Below are 18,582 nucleotides of genomic sequence, written 5' to 3' on the forward strand. Positions count from 1 at the left end.
ATTTGAAATTAACAACATTGCATTTTAGTAAATAGTTTACAAGTGGCGAGGAGGTTGGTAACATTGGGGAGGTTCTGATGATAGAAGGCCTCGCGTAGGGCCCACACCTTGTCGGTTCAGGTTATTAAGAGGTGAAACAGAGCAATCACAGCATCCTCAAACTCTGCACCGCAGCCACTATTGATTGTTGTTGGGCTAAAGGCCTTCCATATAATGTTCTCGCTGCATTGTTGACAAAGGCACCAGAGATAACTAAGATTAATATTCTTTTAGTGTTGATATTTAAAATAGAAAGAGAGGTGGCTGTTGAAGAAAATCTTTGTAAATATTGGTTCCTAAAAGAGTTCCTACCAAACTTTCAAAGTAAATATTGGTTCCCAAAACAGCTATATATCAGGTGGTACCTTAGTAATTGAACACAATAAATGCAATGCAATAACATTAGTTAACCTGATTGATAACTTGTTCTCTGACAAATTTGTGAAGCTCTAGCATATGGTAGAATTGGTCTGACAAGGCCCTAAACTACAAATAAGCACCATATATTTAACAAATTAATTTATGTGCTCAAAAGTAAATAAAAATTATCAGAAAACCAATAAAATTTCAGACCTACTGTTTGCATGCATGTTAGGTCTCTTTGATATGAGATTCATCACCACTTTATGCAAAACATAGTCATATATATATATATATATATATATATGAGGAGGGTTCCAATGCCTCATTTTTTTCATACCTCATTATACCTCATATTTTATATTTTCGTTTTCAAAGTCCAAATTGTCGATCCGAACCGTTCAACAAAATATTTATACTAAAATATGCATGGAGATGAAATTTTATATTTTTTGGAATTTTTTTGCTATTTTTTAAGATAGGTGCAAAATCACTGTTTTTGAACCGTTCAAAAAACAGTGATTTTCTACCCATCTTAAAAAATAGTAAAAAATTTTCAAAAATTATAAAATTTCATCCCTAACCATATTTTAGTATGGATATCATGTTGAACGGTTCGGATCGACAATTTAGACTTTGAATATGAAAAAAAATGAAGATATAAAATATGAGGTATGATGAGGTATCAAAAAAATGAGGCATTGGAACCCTCCTCTATATATATATATATATATTTTTAATGATCTAACATAGATAGGGGTCGGATTTGGAAACTTTCTAATATGCTAATTTTGCAAATTTGTTCCTGTGCTCTTTAAGTTCTAAATTTCAGATTTATGAAAAATAAAAAAATTGATAAAGGAATGTACCACAGTGGGCTATCCGGCTATACTTTGAACTTCTTTTAATCTCCCCTATAAAACCCTACAAATTGAAAATATTGGTCATATTAACAAATCTACCAATACTTCTAAAAAGGCCAATCAAAATCTCTCAAATTTATCTCATGCCTATGAAAATCAATAAATTGGACATGAATTTCTCTCATCCTGTAACTCATTCTGAAAAAGTATATTATGCAATTCAGCCCATTAATATTGAGAAGTTTTATATGCACATGGCAAGGTGCCAAAACATATATACATTTACTGATTTACTGATATAATACCTCCTATAGGATCACTTATTGCAAAAGTTGATAAGAAGCTTCATCTCTTACATATGACAGTTTTGAAATGAGGATTGCAAATTGCTTCTTGACCTGAAACAGAATCAGAGAGGAAAAGATTAACTTGGTTTAGTATCAAAATGGGTTTCTCTTCCAGCTCCTCCTTACTCTTAAAGCTGTCTCCTGTTGAATTTGCAAAAATATACATACAGGATATTTATGCAAGCAACATAGGTCCAGCTTAGAGTAAATAGTACCTTCTCTTCTAGTAAAGCATTAATTGAACTTCTTCACATCAAAAAAAAACAAAAAAGTGAACTTCTTGATCTCATCCATGTTGCTGATCTCTATCAGCTGAGAAATACTAAATAGGATACATGATTCTTATCCTATAGAGAGAAAACAAGCGAAGTTAATTCGCATTAGGTATACCCAAAGTTATGTATACTACATGTCTCGTGTTAATTTTACAGTTTTACCCTCTATCTAGCAGGGGAAAATAAAAAAAGTAGATAGTATGAATGATAATTACACAAAAATTTGATAATAAATTATAATGAAAATATCAAGTAATATAGGAGAAAGGAAAATTTTCCATACCTGACTAGCAACTTTGCTTAATTTTGTGCACTAGCAACTTTGGCCATAATTCTAAACCCCTGAAAAATAGTAAAATTATAAAGTCAAAATCATAAATTTGTATCATAAATTAACCAGTCAGGTATGAGCTCCTATTTGCAAGAGGGCATGAGCTCCTATTGCATATACCAGTCACATTATAAGTATTTCTGCAGAATTTACCAGTTTCAATCCTGTCAAACACCAAAAGAAGAACACAAAAAAATAAAATGGGGATGAGTCATGAGATTGTTTCGGAGAAACAACAAAATTACCTATTAATTGACTAAATTGAATACATACATCGATTCCATATATGCTGATGAAACTAGAGAAACAAGAATCATTCAAAATGGTTACCAAAATCTTGCAAATCAATTCAGCAGCCAAATCTCCAGAATGTGCTGATCTGTCCCAACGGTTCTGCGTCAGATGCTCTCCAGTTGCTCCATGCACGGCGGAGGAAGCTAGTGGTGCGGCAGGGAACCCTAGCGGCTCGGAGGAGAGAGCCAGCGGTACAGAACCCTAGCGGCAGGGTGCGTGAGCGGTGCGGAGGAGAGCTAGTGGCAGAGAAAATTTGGGACTTAGCGGTTTAGGGAGGTGAGAGGAGGGTTTAGAAGGAGATATGCTTCGCAGTTTTTAGAATGGAAATCAAAATTAGAAGGAAAATGCTTCGCGGCTGATCAAAATTTTGAGTTTCAAACCCGGGAAATAAAAATCACAGTGACGCTGATTGAAAATCACCGACGGTTTTATAAAAAGAGTCAGCGTTGCTATCAATACTGACGGTTTTGCAAAAACAGTCAGTGTTGAATATCAACACTGACTGTTTTTCAAGCGTCAGTATTGGTGCTCAACATTGACTCTTTAAAAACAGTCAGTGTTGATGATCAACACTGACGCTTTAAAAACAGTCAGTGTTGATAACTAACACTGACGCTTTAAAAACCGTCAGTGTTAGTTACCTACACCGACTGTTTAAAAAACAGTTAGTGTTGGTTGCCTACACCGACTCTTTTTAGAAAACAATCCATGTTAGTTGCCTACACCGACTCTTTTTTTAAAAACAGTCAGTGTTGGTACAAACACCGACTATTTTTTTTTAAACTTGTCTCATGCTATATTTTTTGTATGAATCAATTCTATCATCCTAATTAAACTTTAGTTGCTTTGTGTTGAGATGCATGTTTGTTGAGTGATACATTATTAATTAAGATATAAATAGTTGGTATATATTTCAGCAACTATAATTGTAAATTGATATTTCACTCACAAAAATAATTTAAGCCAACATCTCAAAGCAAACATATTGGAGTAATAATTTTTAAGATACCAATGAATTTTCATTCTCCACAAACATTTTTTTATTGACTCACCAAAATTATCACAAGCTATAGAATGGTTATATCTAATTGCTAGCTAGAATTTTATTTTTAGATAGATAAACGATGAATCTCATACTTTAAACTGAATTCTTACACTAAATTATCAACACTGACGATTTTTCAAAAAACAGTCAGTGTTGGTGTTCAACACTGACTGTTTTTAGAACACAGTCAGTGTTGGTACTCAACACTGACTCTTTTTAAAAACAGTCAGTGTTGAGTACCAACACTGACTGTTTTTTGAAAAACCGTCAGTGTTGATAATAAACACTGACTGTTTTTAAAGCGTCAGTGTTGAACTGCAACGCTGACTGTTATTTAATAAAAGAGTCAGTGTAGTATAAGCAACACTGATGCTTTGCTTAAAATAGTCAGTGATTAAGGGTCGGTGAAGGAGTTTTTTGTACTAGTGGGAGAAGATAGAGTTGACAAGAATGACGACTTGGCGAAATGCAAGAGATCTATCAAGCTCCTCCTTTGATGGAGCTTGGGAGAAACCTCCCTAGTTCACTCAAACAACAACGACATGCCTTTTTCATCCTCCTCCATGACCCCGTCTACTATTGTTTTCTCAATAAGAATTTGGCGTGTCATCTGCTGCCCTTCAAGGCTTTTTCCCACTTCGTCATAAATGGCCTTAAATATCTTCTTACCATAGCACGTGTAGCCTCAAATCGTGTCCTACCGTATCTGAGCTGCATCATTGACGGCAGCTAGATTCGGAGATAGACCATATAGTTTGTCTTCCAACTCACTGTGATGTGTCTTTTTATAAAACTTAGAATTCCTAGTCCCCAAACCCATTCTCATTTATGTGGGGAGAGATTTGTCTATGAGGGGACAAGCAGGTTTAGTATAAAAATATACTTTTGGTTCACCCTCGTGGATCACATTCGCACAAGAGAGTTTATTGATTGTGCAGACGTTCAATCTTCTGACGGGGCATAAGCTCCCGCCATTAATTACTCCGAGATTTATTTGTCTCAAGTGCCTCAACCTTCCAAGATTTAGGGCCTTCTGAAAATGAATAATTACGGGGTGTTCCTATGTCATTTATTTCCCTCGATCTTATCTATATGATGCATATGCAACTTCTGTTTCATATCCCTAATTTGACCTGTCAGTAATGCTTCCTACAGATTTGGACACTTGACATCTTTATCCTTAGGTTGTTATTTTTAAAAAGTTCAGGAATATGGCTCCTAATTGGTTGTTGTATGTTATACTTTGTACACGGTTTGTTCTTAAAAACTGCGTATGAATTTTTTTAATATTATATTTATAAATGACTAGCATCTATATTTCCTAGCCATTAAACATACAATATTAACATCCATATTTCAAGAACTATTGAACATTTACAACATACAACAAATAATATTCAATATTCAACAATTCAACACATAAACAACAATACTTGCACGTACATGCATGCATGCATGGACATACTTACATATAGGCACACACGCACGCACGCACCCACGCACACACGCACACATACATAGAGAGAGATAGAGAGAGAGTAGAGCTACGGTGTTTCTAAGTTCACCAAGTCCCTTTGTAAGATCAACTCTAAAACCTATTGGATTGACTTCAAACGACGAATCTGAACCGTTAAAATCCTTCTACCTTATGAGTGATGCATCTACATGTGAAAATTTGAAAGTTTTGAATTAATTTAGTATAGAGTCAAGTGGTCAAAATTAGAAGTTTATAAATTAATTTTAATGCATTCAGTTATTGAACGTCTTTTGACTACTTTACTCTATATAAAATTAATTTAAAACTTTAAAATGTTCGCATGTAGACGCATCACTCATAAGGTAGAAGGATTTCAAGGGTTTGGATTTGTGGTTTGAAGCCAATCCAAAAGGTTGAGTTCTGATAGGGGTAAAATATATAGTGATTTTCTCTATCACTTAACCTAAAATATTGTCATTTATCGAATCATAATTGTTTATTTTCTATAGAATCAGATTCCTTTGGTTATTTTACTTGATTTTGGAGAATTGCAAATTTTTAGTGTTATTCGGGTTAAAACAAGCAGAAACCGCAACATTCTAGACACAAGTCACAGGCGTGCGGATGCTGCCATCTGCATGCAACTCAGAGGGCTACTGCACAGAAATCACACCAGAAGACAAAGAGCAATTTATCTTCCAACCGACAGTGCGGCTAATTTATTCATCTGCATGTGACTCCGGCATCCACACAAAATAACTGCCAGAACGGCTGTTATAAATTTAACTTGACAGCCAAGCTCCACTAAGATCCACTAACATATTTGGACGAATGCAAACTCTTCTCCTCGTCATATTGGACCAGAGAACTCAGTATTCACATGTATGCTCGATAGTTTAGATCAAGGGTTTCTCCAAGGAAGTCTTATGCAATTCAGAAAGGATAGAATAGTAAAATAGCAAAGTCTCCACCAGAAGAGAAGAAAGGGCAAGAAATTGAAGACAGTGTGCATGAGAGAAGAGACCGCATAGGTGTATTCCTTCCATCTCTCTTTTGTTCTCTTTGGTCATGTCTCTTGTATCTTTTGTTGTTGAACCCACCATGAGCGGCTAAGCAACCCTTTTCTAGGGTGAAGACATGTAATCTTGAAATCTTATGAGTTTGATCTAGAGGTCTATTTGTATTTGTCATTTGCGCTTGAACTGAATTCTTTCTACACTTTATTCTTTGTATCACTATCTAACTTGGTGCATTATAACCTCGACAGTATGGAGATGTACACTCCATGGTAGGCATATAGGGTTGACCAGTAGGAATATGGTACAATTGTCTTAGATCTAATAAGAGTGTTGGTCCCAAAGGCACTTAGAGGAGGGGGTGAATAGGGCATTTTTATAATTTTTATTCTAATTAAATTATCTAACATGTCTATAAGTTATTCTCAACAGAAATTATAATAACTTGAATTAAACTAATAAATAATAAAGTAAATAGTAGAGTTTAGAGATACTTGACACGAGAGTTATTTACAGAGTTCGACACTAACGCCTACACCTCCGAGGCCCGCGACCTTCGAGATGTTGCGTCTTTCTTTACCCAATGAGAAAGGAGTACAAGGTGGAACCGGTGAGTCCTTACAATCTTCTGGGAAGTCACATGCCCGAGCACGCAAATGGCTCAAGGAGCACTAAAGGCTCAAGATAACAAGGTGAGTAACAAAGGCTCAAAGGGTGAGCAGCAAAGGCTCAAGGAATAACTGTAAAGGGTTGATCTTCCAGGATCACTCTAAGAGTTTGTGTATTGGTTAAATAAGTGTTAGATTGAATAGAATATTGAAGTTAAAGTGCATAAGCTACAACGACTTTTTCAAGATCTGAAAATTCGTGTTTTGAAGTTAATGGTGGCTAGAGTGATAATCCAAACAACAAAATTACTTCTATTTATAGAGAGCCGATCAAAATGAAGCAATTTGGTCTATACTGTTATAACAGTTCATGTACTGTTATAACGATCGGCCAAGTTACGGCGGGTTTGGATGCCATTAACCCTAACGGTAGATGGACCGGCGTAACGGTCCCATCACAGTCCGCCACTGAAGTTTTGAGGGTGCCAACCGCTTTTTACTGTTATGGGATTATTTTATCCGTTGTCCCACGGATTAAATGATCTGAAATAACAAAAGTGATAAACTCTAAGATCACAAATTCATAGCTAAATAGATTTAAACTCTCCTAAACCCTAATAAACTAATTATCCTTGGGTTTTGGTTCGAGTTCAATTTTCTCTGGTTCAACCTCTATTTCATCATTCAGATCTCTCTTCCTCTTGTTGCTCATCTCACGGATGTACTTGCAATCGGCACACAAAAATGAGTGGTACCTTGGATTGGTAGGATTGGTAGGCTTAATGAGAACACAATGAGGATGGATGCTATGTTGCAGTCATTGCATGTAAACATGCTCTAAGCCGTCCCGTCTTTCTTGCATGCGAGGCAAATGAAATATTCCTCAGGAGAATCGGCATCGAACTCAAGGTTAGGAAGATAATCCTTCTTTAGGCCATATGAGTCGAATGAGTAAACATTTTGGAAGTCTTGAGACCAATTGAAAGAAATGATTATGATGTGAAGATTAATGAAAAAGAGAGCAAGAAGGATAAAAATGGACATACGACAATGGACTTACGTTGTTGTTTAAATTCTTTCGCAAACCACCGCTTAATTCAAAGGGAGTTTGTGCAAGAGATTAAACAACAATGCACTATCGTATGTCATTCATACACTACCGAAGAGTTGGGATCAAAATATGATTTAATTTTAAGAACATGTTTTATTAGTTGAAAGTTAGTTTGACCCATTTCTTTGGAACCTAACCAAGATAATTGATGATGTTCATATAAATTAATTTAGTGTCTAATAAAATATAGTAAAAATCAAAAGAAAATAAAATTTATCACAAGCTGTTCGGCCAACATGAATCCATGCAAAACATGTTTTAAACATTAAATCATGTTTTAACGGGAGTCTTCGGCAGTGTAAAAATGGCCACGTGATAGTGGACTTACGTTATTGTTTAAACTCTTTCGCAAATCACCACTTAATTCAAAGGGAGTTTGTGTAAGAGATTAAACAACAATGCACTGTCATATACCATTTTTACACTGCCGAAGAGTTGGGATCAAAACATGATTTAATTTTAAGAACATGTTTTGCATGGATTTTGGACAGCTTGTGACACCCATCTCATTTAATCTACTACTTTACATGAAGCAACAAAACAATAAAAAATAAATCACAATCAGGATCAACACACAAATAACAATTAATACTGCTAGTTGTTTCTTGAGAATCAAAGATACTTCTGCCTCATTTCGGTATATTGCAACTTGTCTGTAAGGTTGTTGCATATGAGGATTTAAACTTACATTACTTAAATTGGCAGTGTTGTCACACCAGCCCATCCATTGATTGCATCCTGAACATGTATTAAATTTCCTCTCCGAATTCTGTTTGGTCTTTGAAAACCTCACAACAGTCGACTTAAGACATTTATTGCAATTATAAGGTTCTGATGAGTAACGACTACTTTGGCTACTCATTTTGCCTATACAAAACAAAAAAATAACATTAATTAACTAAACCCTAATTTAAATTAGTTGTTCCCTAATTTAAGAAACCATTCAAAGTAACGATTAAAATAAACAAAAAATAAAGGACGGAAGAGTGATCTAGTATACAAATTTATGACTCCGGGAGAGGAAATGCTGATCTTTGTCCGTCGATCGATTTGGGAAGTTAAATTCGCAGCGAGAAATATAGCAGAATACTTAATTTGGGGATATACTGGAAGGCTCTAGAGAGATGAATCGATCGACCTAGGGTTTGTTGGAATATATCTCCATTCTATTATTAAGCACGTTGGGTGTCCGATCCGCCAACGGTTACGATTGAAAGATGAAACTTCGGATTTGATCTCAACCCTCCAATTACATAATTGGTCTTCTTTTGATTAAATGCATCGGTTTTATGTATAGAAGTCTAAATTTAGTTAAAAAGATACTCACCACATGTGCTACTACATGATACGTTACAATTAAAATTGAACAAATTCTGAAATTTAGCTATATATTTATCTGTTTCCTTATTTCTTTGTTTCCATATTTCTCCTCTTTAATTGAGAAGACTCCACCTTTCATTTTCTTATTTATTTGTTTCCTTACTTCTTCTTCATTTCTATACGGATCACAATGGAAATTATTATTTTTTATTTCCTTATTTCTTTTTCTTTGTTTATATACATATTATTGTGGGCAGTTTAGAATATATTTCCAATATATAACATATCAATGTGTGTGGGTGTATTCTAAATTGGAAACAAAGAAGAAGAGGATTATAAATTGGAAACAAAGAAAAATATAAATTGGAACGTGTGTGTGAATATATATTTCTCTTATAATATGTGTGTGTGTATATATCCTATACATACACACGATAACATTTTTTATTTATGTTTTTTTATATCATATTATATGTCGATATTGAATTGTTGTACGATATTTGATATTAGATTAGAATCGAGCTATTAACTTGTGTCTTAATTTTTGGATAATTATTATTATTTTCATTGATTTTTTTTTATAGTATGTCCCCGTTGCAATGCATGGGTATGATACTAGTAAAATATATAACAGCATCACCATCGGTTTAACATATTGAGCAGATAGTGTATACTAAACCCGAGGTTCTAATTATTTACAAAGCATTGCCCCTGCGAATATGCCATTGGTTCAATATGGTAACGAGTTGTTATTACTTTGTACTACACCAACAGATCATGAAACAGCCAGATGGTAAAAGTAACCCCCTCAGTGCCATCGGCCAGTTAGCCGAACCGATGTTGAAGAGTCGCTCAATACTAACTGTTCGTGAAATTTAACCGATGACAAAGGCGGGGGTCAGGAGGGGGTCCATCAACGCTATCGGTTTTTTATCCATAACAGACGGTAAAAGGTTCAAAGTAATTACAGTGCTACCACTCGTGATGTACACCATCTGTGCGGAAGCACATTTGATGGTAAAGGGGCGATGGGAAAAATGTTTTTTGTAGTAGTGTGTTTTTCACTAAGAATAGGATTAAATTGTTGATAGGTTTTTAGAATGAGGAGGGATCAAGTTACAATAATTTTTGAGTTACAACAAGCTACAACAAGCATTTTTCACATTTTGAGTTACAACAAGTTACAACAAGTCCAAATCATCGATCCAAACCATTAGATTTGATCTCTACAATAAAATGTGATTGGAGACCAAATTTTACATTTTTTGGAATTATTTTACTATTTATTAAGATGGGTACAAAATTCAATGGTATGAATTTGACTAGTTTTTGTACCCATCTTAACAAATAGTAAAAAAATTCCAAAAAATGTAGAATTTGGTCTCCAAGCACATTTTATTGTAGAGATCACATCTAATGGTTTGGATCGACGATTTGAAATTTGAAAATATAGAAAATGCTTGTTGTAACTTGTTGTAACTCAAAAATTGTTGTAACTTGATTCCTCCTCTTTTAGAATATATCTCTTTGTAATAAAATAATTTTTAAACTATCAGTGAATAAATTCCTAGATTATCGGTGAAAGATTCTCATCAAATAAAATAGTATATGCAACTCAAGAATTTTGACATACTTCGGTAAAGTTCAAGAACAATTGAATTTATAAGATCTTAAAAAAAAGAGAAATGTTCCTGTACCCCGAGCCACCAAACTCGAGTCCGTCCCCGAACTGGTTTAACTGGGTTTAACCGTCCGCTAATAACGGTAATTTATTAATTTGCCATTAATTAACGAATTGTTGTTTTAACGCATTGCAGTTTTACATTGATTGCTTTAAACATTAGCTTTGCATGCTTTTGTCTTGCGCTTTAATTTCGTGGACAGTCTGTTAAGAACAATTGTAATCACCAATCTCCGAATTAGTCTCCCAGATTGTTAACGGTCCTCTAATCATTAATTAACTACTTACTTGAACGTACTTTAAAGTACTTTAAAGTACAATTTAAACCCAGTTAGCTCAGGGACGCGATGGGGGATTGGTTCTAATTTTAATTATGCAAATTAACAACTTTTGATATTAATAACTAAAAATACAGTCTCCATTTTGAACAAACATTCTATTAAATGAAGATTTTTCAATGTTTGTAAACACAGGTTTATATGCTTTAAAATGTGTTTGAAGAATAACCTTCAAAATGTGTTTGTAAACACAGGTTTATATATTTGTAATAAATTTTTTAATGTTTGTAAACACAGGTTTATATGTTTGTAATAAATTTTTTAATGTTTGTAAACATAGGTTTACATGCTTTAAAATGTGTTTGTAAACACAGGTTTATATGCACAAATTTTTATTGCTTTGTTTATGTTGTTTTCTTACCAGTATATATTAGTTTACTTGCTTTACACACAGGTTTATATGCTTTAAAATATGTTTGAAGAATAAGCTTTCAATGTTTGTAAACGTTTACATGTTTGTAACCACAGATTTTTCAATGTTTGTAAATACATGTTTATATGCACAAATTTTTAATGCTTTATTTATGTTGTTTGCTTGCCAGTACATATTGGTTTACATGCTTTACTTGTTCACATGTACTGTTGTTTGCTTGCCAGTACATTTATCATCATCCTGATTGGCAAAGGATCTACTCATCATATCTAAGCTACTCTCACTAACACAACAACTCCTTAATACCAAATGCATGTGCATCAGTTTCATGGATAAATTTTCAATAGCAGTGAAACTGAGAAAGAAAGGAATAAAAACAACAATTGCAGATGCTCAACTCGAATAGCTGGTACCAAATGAAATGGGGGAGGGGTGGGGATTTGGTTGCATTACTAAATTATATATACACAAAAATAGTTGGGCACAGGAAGGAGCAATTTTTAATGGAAAATGAAGTGCTTTTAGGGAAAAAAAATTGATTGTGGTAGAACATACCATTTATGACAGAAAGATGAGATCCTCAGAAATAATTAACGCTTCTGGAATTTCAAGTGCTCCATCTCCAATAGATAAATCATATGAAGCTATCAGTCCTCTTCCAGCTCCTTTAAAGCCTAAATAAATAAAAAAAAAAACAAACATTATACACAACCTGGATAAATGAAAAAAATTTTTAACCACCCTATGAACCATGGATATATGAAAAAAATGTTTAACCACCCTATGTTTGTAAACACAAATTTTTCAATGTTTGTAAACACAGGTTTATATGCTTTAAACACAGGTTTATATGCTTTAAACACATGTTTATATGCTTTATACACAAGTTTATATGCTTTAAACACAGGTTTATATGCACAAATTTCCAATGCTTTGTTTATGTTGTTTGTTTGCCAGTACATATTGGTTTACATGCTTTACTTGTTCACATGTACTGTTCCTGGCACATTTTGCACAAATGAAAAAAAATTGTGCTTGGGGACGCCCTGGGGGATTAGTACAAATTTAGAGTTGTAATTAATTTCGTGCTCAGGGACGCGCTTGGGGATTGGTTCAAATTTAGAGCTGTAAATTTTTGCTTGGGGACGAATTCGGGGATTCATTTGGTTTTAAAAAATGAAAAATTAACTCATTTACAATGAAATTTAAACACTTGAATGCAGTTGTTTAAACGTTTTTCTTTATATGTTTAAATTATACGATTGTTTCGCTGCATTTGGCGGTGCTTTTGTTAATTTTTTTTAACAGAGCGTTTTTCTCTTCATGCAACAAAATTATGTATAATAAAGAAAGATTGGTACTGTTATTGCGCTGTATAAAGTAAACCCTGATCTTTTTGTCGCCGACATTCTAGAAGGTTAGGGGACACACGCGAATACTTTGTTTGGGGTACAATTATCAGCTTCCTAAAAAAAATATTACTAGATTATATTATATGATATAAACCGGGCAATTCGTGCAACTATATATGGAATTTGGATATATAGTTGAATCTAAAAGAAATTGATTATCCTTTAATCAACGTGAGATCATTTCTCTGGCAAATCCAAAATCTCCCGGAAAACAAATATATCACACAACCTTCCATTAAATTGTCGGAAAATAGAAAATTTATCTTTATGACAGAAATCAAACAATAAATTCGAAAGTCTTCTCACAACCTTAGTTTTCGGATTACATTATTATATACATAATTTGAAAATAACTTATATCCATATTCAAAAATTATTTCAGTTCTTTGAATTGCAACATAATTTTTCAGAAATTCCATCGTAAGTCAAAATAACCAATATACATAATTTGAATATATATTCAGAAACTTTATCAAATTAATATATATATAAGAACTTATTTAAATCTATTTAATGAAATAAATATCAAACTTTGAATACCTTTATTTCTCACTGTTTGGTCTTCTATGAGATTATCAAGGAAAGATAACATAATTATAGATGTCTACCTTCTTATTTTCTGTGAAGAAAACAAGATGGGACTCTTCTCGGTAACTTTTTTTTTTTATCCTGGAAAGATCGCATACATTTTTTCTTTATATTTGTTTGGCCGAAATCAGGAATAAATCGAATCTGATCTGCTCCTGTCTGTAACCTTTTTTCTTTCTCTTTTCACGATGCTTAACTTGTTGCATGTCCAAGCGAATGAGTCATTTCTCCTACTAATTAATTGACGAGATTATGGAAAGTAAATTAACCCAGAAAGATTAAAAATATTGCAGAGAATAAAGAGTGCTATATATTAATTAACACTCATCTGAGACCCTTCCAAATTGGCAAACTCCTACGGTCCTACCTCTGCCTCTACCTCTACCTCTACCTCTTCTCTTCTTCACATAAGTCTCTGATTCCAACTATCCATGGGTGAGAGTGAGGATCAGATTTACAGAATCATTTGCCATGACAAGACGGACTATTCTCTCGCCATACGTGGTGAAAATGTTGTGTTAGCTCTGACCCACCCTTTTGATCGATCTCAGGTTTGCTGATTGCTCAATTTCTCTTCTAACATTAGTAACGAACTATTCAATTAATGATTCATTCGATGATTTTTTTTTTTTAAATTTAATTCATTCGATGATTTCCTTACCCTGATTGGGAGCTAAAATTAATAAATAAATTGAGTGCAGCACTGGATGAAGGACGACACGCATGGCGCTACAATAAAGGACTGCGAGGGTCAACCTGCATTCGCTCTGGTCAGCAGAGCCACTGGTCAAGCAATTAGCCACGGTCCCACTTCCCAGCCTGTAAGTCTTCTTCCAATTCATACTGATAAGATTTTGGTATCGGATTGTCAAAACAATGTCAATTTCAAGATTATCTAAATTCGAAATAATACCACAATTTTTAAGTTTTTGATTCACAAGATAGGTGTCAAATTGTCAAATTTTTTATTTGTGCATCTCAACATTTAATTTTAACTTCTTCATTTTTGTTGAAATACCCTCCTATTTTATATATACTTGTCAAAATTACAAGCTACCTGTTGCTGTATTAAATATGAGTCTTGAGCCTTTTTCTTTTTCACGATATGCAACTTGTTGCTTACAAATGCACAAAGATTGACCTTAAGATTTTGATTTTGACCATTTCTGTACTGCAGTTTCTAAATTTTAACACATTTCATGAGGATCTTTGTAAGTTTTTTTGTTAATTATTAGCTATCCCTGGTACAATATAATGTGAATTCTTGCGACGAGTCGGTGCTGTGGACCATGTCCAAGGATGTGGACAAGGTGTTCAAGAAGATTCGAAGGGTGAACGAGGTGTTCTACGCCCAAGATTCAGTTATCCATGATGGCCACCATGTTGATCTCTCTGGCCACCACTGGAAGTTCGAGAATATCTCGCCTTCTACATGCATTTCTCTCTTTAGACCGTCCCAGCACACAGTCAAGATCAGTTATCGAGAAAAAGAGGGCTACAATCTGGCCATCGATAAGCAGGACGGCAGCACTGTTCTGTTGGTTCCCGCCAATCCCAAAGATAAATACCAGGTGTTCTGCGTTACTGTTCTTATTTATTCCAGTTATCTTTAAGTAATTTTTTGAAACTATTTTCTATTTACTCTTAATTTCTAGGTTAATGTTGACCTTATCTGATTTTGTTTACGTTTCCTTTAGGTTCCTTGTTTACTCTTAAATTGATTCTAACCGTTGATAGTTTTTCTTCTGTCATGTTGTCAAACACAGCACTGGGTCAAAGAAATGGCATATGGTGTACCTGTCAAAGATGAAAAAGGGCAGGAGGCCTTTGCTTTGGTGAACAAGGCAACTGGAAAAGCTATCAAGCATGGCTTCGGAAGCTGGTGTCTTGTATGCACCTACAAACATCCTATACTAATTAAAGTCATAAAAATCTTCTCCATTCAATAATTTCTTTCCTTCACATAAACCATTGTTCATACTCTGTTTTGTAATCCTCTTTACATGGTCATCACATTTATAGGTTCAGGTGGCCCCATTCAACCGAAACTATATGGATCCCTCACTCCTTTGGACCGAAAGTAGTGATGTGTTGTCTGATGGATTCCGAAATATAAGAATGCAAAATAACATTAATCGGGCCTTTTATATTTGGCAAATGGGTGAAGGGAATCTACTTGTAGGATTAGTGTCATTTGAAAATCGTAAAGATACATATTGGAAGATTGAAGATTTTGTGTGATCACTTTTTATAATACTATGAGTGAGGCTATGGTACTATGCATATCACGGGTTGTTACCGTGCTACGGCTCTATATTCTAGTTTTCAAATCCTAACGGTCGATCCGAACCGTTCATCTTGTTCTCTATATTAATATGTGTTTGGAGACCAAATTTTACATTTTTTGAAAAATTTTTACTATTTTTTTAGTTATTTACAAAATCACTTGATCTGAAAATTCTGGACCATCCAAAAACAGTGATTTTCAATAAATCTAAAAAAATAGTAAAAAAATTTCAAAAAATGTAAAATTTGGTCTCCAAATACATATTAATATGGAGAACAATATGAACGGTTCGGATCGACCGTTAGGATTTGAAAACTCGAATATAGAACCGTAGCACGGTAACAAATCGTAATATGCATAGTACCATAGACTCACTCTAATACTATTTATACGGACAACCTCATTAGTTATACCATTGGCAGTAGTGAATTGCTTTTATATTGGGCTTGTCACAATATTTTGTCTGGCTTCTTTTCTCTATATAGATCATACTGTATGTGAATATTACTGAGAGGAATTGGTTCACTAAAAAAGGAGTTCAAACAGTGGAAAACAGAGAGTACGTAATTTGATGTTACTCAAATATCATCTCCCTAGTACGCTTCGTTCTCTGTCACATCTCTTTGAATTTGCATAGTTCTTTTCATGATCTGTTATAAGAATTCATCAAAATTATTTTGGTCACCGTTTTCACACCAGTTAATAACGTTTGCTAGGTGAACTGGATGGAATCCATATCCTCTCTGGTACCTGACTGAGTACAATTAGCATTCATTAAATCCCAGCTGACACATTGGAATACGGTGCCTACTTAGATATAGGGAGTCCATTTTGAGATTTGTGCCAAGTTAAAACTGACGACTCAGATCTAAATGTACTCAGTTAGGTATTGCACTGGATCTGAATTCAATTGGATGGGGATATTGGATCTGTCATGGGAAGTAACAGGCAGATTCTTTTTTTTTTTTTTTTTTTTTTTTTTTGTGACTAACCGTTTCTACCTTCCAGTTATTCCCAACAAGCTCTCATCTTATATATAGACCCAAACTAAAATAAACACTATTAATATGGAGCAATAGTACGAAGCAGCGCTTCAATGGGCCACGTCTTCAATGGGCAAGAAATGTAAGACTTTAGCCGGAGTTCCCTTTTGGTCTGAATTATCACAATTACTCTCGACATTTGTCTTATACCGAGATGCACCGCATTTTGGACATTTTTGCATATCTTTGTAATCATTCCGAAACAATACACAATCATATGGACATGCATCTAAACAATACACAATACTAAATGGACACATGCATCATTTTTTTGGCTCTGTAACGTGAATTTGGGAGCTTGTTTTTTGGCTCTCTAACGTGAATTTAACCAATGGAAAATGAGAGTTCATTCCACTCTATGGGTTGGTTAAACCTGAACTGTTGATAAGAAGTTCCATGTTACTACAACGCTGCTCGATCCTGATTGCAAAGACCGTCGGTATCATAGGCCACCCGAAGATAAAGGGATGAGTAAATGTGTTTTTTAGTAGTGCCATTATAAACAAATTTTAAAGAGCTAGAGGTTTGATAATTGCAACTAAGATTTATTGCAATCTAACAACCAAAGAAATGAATATGTTGATCATGTCCTCATTATGATATGACAAATGCCCTACAATTTAATTAGTTTGTTGGTTGCTACATTTCGCAAATTATTGAATCATTCGAATAGGGAAAGAGTATTCTTTTCCTTCGAAAAATAGTTCGTATTGCGCTAATGAATCGATGCGGTTCCACCAAAGGCACGATGATGAACAACACCAATGGAGCGGTAGCATTTTAAAATAAGTCTCAAAGTAGTAGGGAATTAGCAGTGTGTTTCACGCTGATTTTTTTACTTATTTTTTTAATTTGAAAAATTAGTTATTATTTGTCATTGTAACTAAAAATGTTAGATAATAATATTTTTAATTGTAAGTTTTTCAAAATGATCTGCACTATTTTTTTTTTTTTAAACAAACTGAGGAGGATTAGAAACTTCTATTGAGTTTTTGAGGCTTCATACTATCATTATTGGCTCCAAGAATGAGAGTTTTCAGGTTATAGCTTATATATAATTTTGTAGATCTCTTTGTGAGTTTTCTAGATTATGGTTACAATAAGAATTCAAAGTTAATTTCTTATCAAAAGTTACGTCTGTTTGAAATTTGAATATTTTTTGAACTTTTTTATTAATTGAATTTCTTTTACCTACAAATTATTTTTTATCAAAATAAATTATTTTCAACAAATTAATATAAGATCTGAAAAAAAATATAAAATAAGTTATTTCTATTTTCTATTTTGATCGGTCATATTACTTCATAATGCATCATTTTAATTTGCATATAACTTGACATTTATTTTATTTTATTGTTGAATGACAATAAAAATATCTTAGGTAACTTCAACATTTATTAGTATTAAATATTAATGAAAATGTTAACATATGATACAACAATTTTAACAAAAGTAACATTTCAATTATTAAAAAAATAAATAATAAACCCTAAATAAAAAACAATTATAATCTATATATATTAAACAACACTAATTTATAATATTTTTTCGTGATTTTTACACATAAATTACGTAGTTAGATGTAGCAGCATCTGAAACCGTATCATTGGTATAGTTTCATAATTCCTCTCAGTAAAATCACATTATTGGGTGCGGATTCATCTATTTTCCAAAATAAATAAAAAATTTCATTTTTTTCGAAGTTTTAATTTTTTAATTTAAAAAAATTGTTTTAGATCTTGACACGTCATCACATATTTATTTCATTCGACCT

The 18,582-nt window shown here is 33.6% G+C and overlaps 2 protein-coding genes across 2 annotated transcripts in view; both read left to right on the plus strand.

Annotated features, from left to right (window-relative positions):
• The window catches only part of LOC144560132 (non-functional NADPH-dependent codeinone reductase 2-like), a 97,128-nt gene that overhangs the window by 43,843 nt on the left and 34,703 nt on the right, over positions 1–18,582 (plus strand). The window lies entirely within an intron of this gene.
• Positions 13,763–15,719, plus strand: LOC144560896 (ricin B-like lectin R40C1). Its single transcript, XM_078310118.1, has 5 exons — positions 13,763–14,029; positions 14,180–14,299; positions 14,714–15,049; positions 15,245–15,367; positions 15,501–15,719. The coding sequence occupies exons 1-5, from the start codon at positions 13,910–13,912 to the stop codon at positions 15,717–15,719; spliced, it is 918 nt and encodes a 305-aa protein (XP_078166244.1). The 5' UTR covers positions 13,763–13,909.

The sequence above is a fragment of the Carex rostrata genome, chromosome 10, assembly GCF_964058835.1.
Source record: "Carex rostrata chromosome 10, lpCarRost1.2, whole genome shotgun sequence".
NCBI lineage: Eukaryota > Viridiplantae > Streptophyta > Magnoliopsida > Poales > Cyperaceae > Carex > Carex rostrata.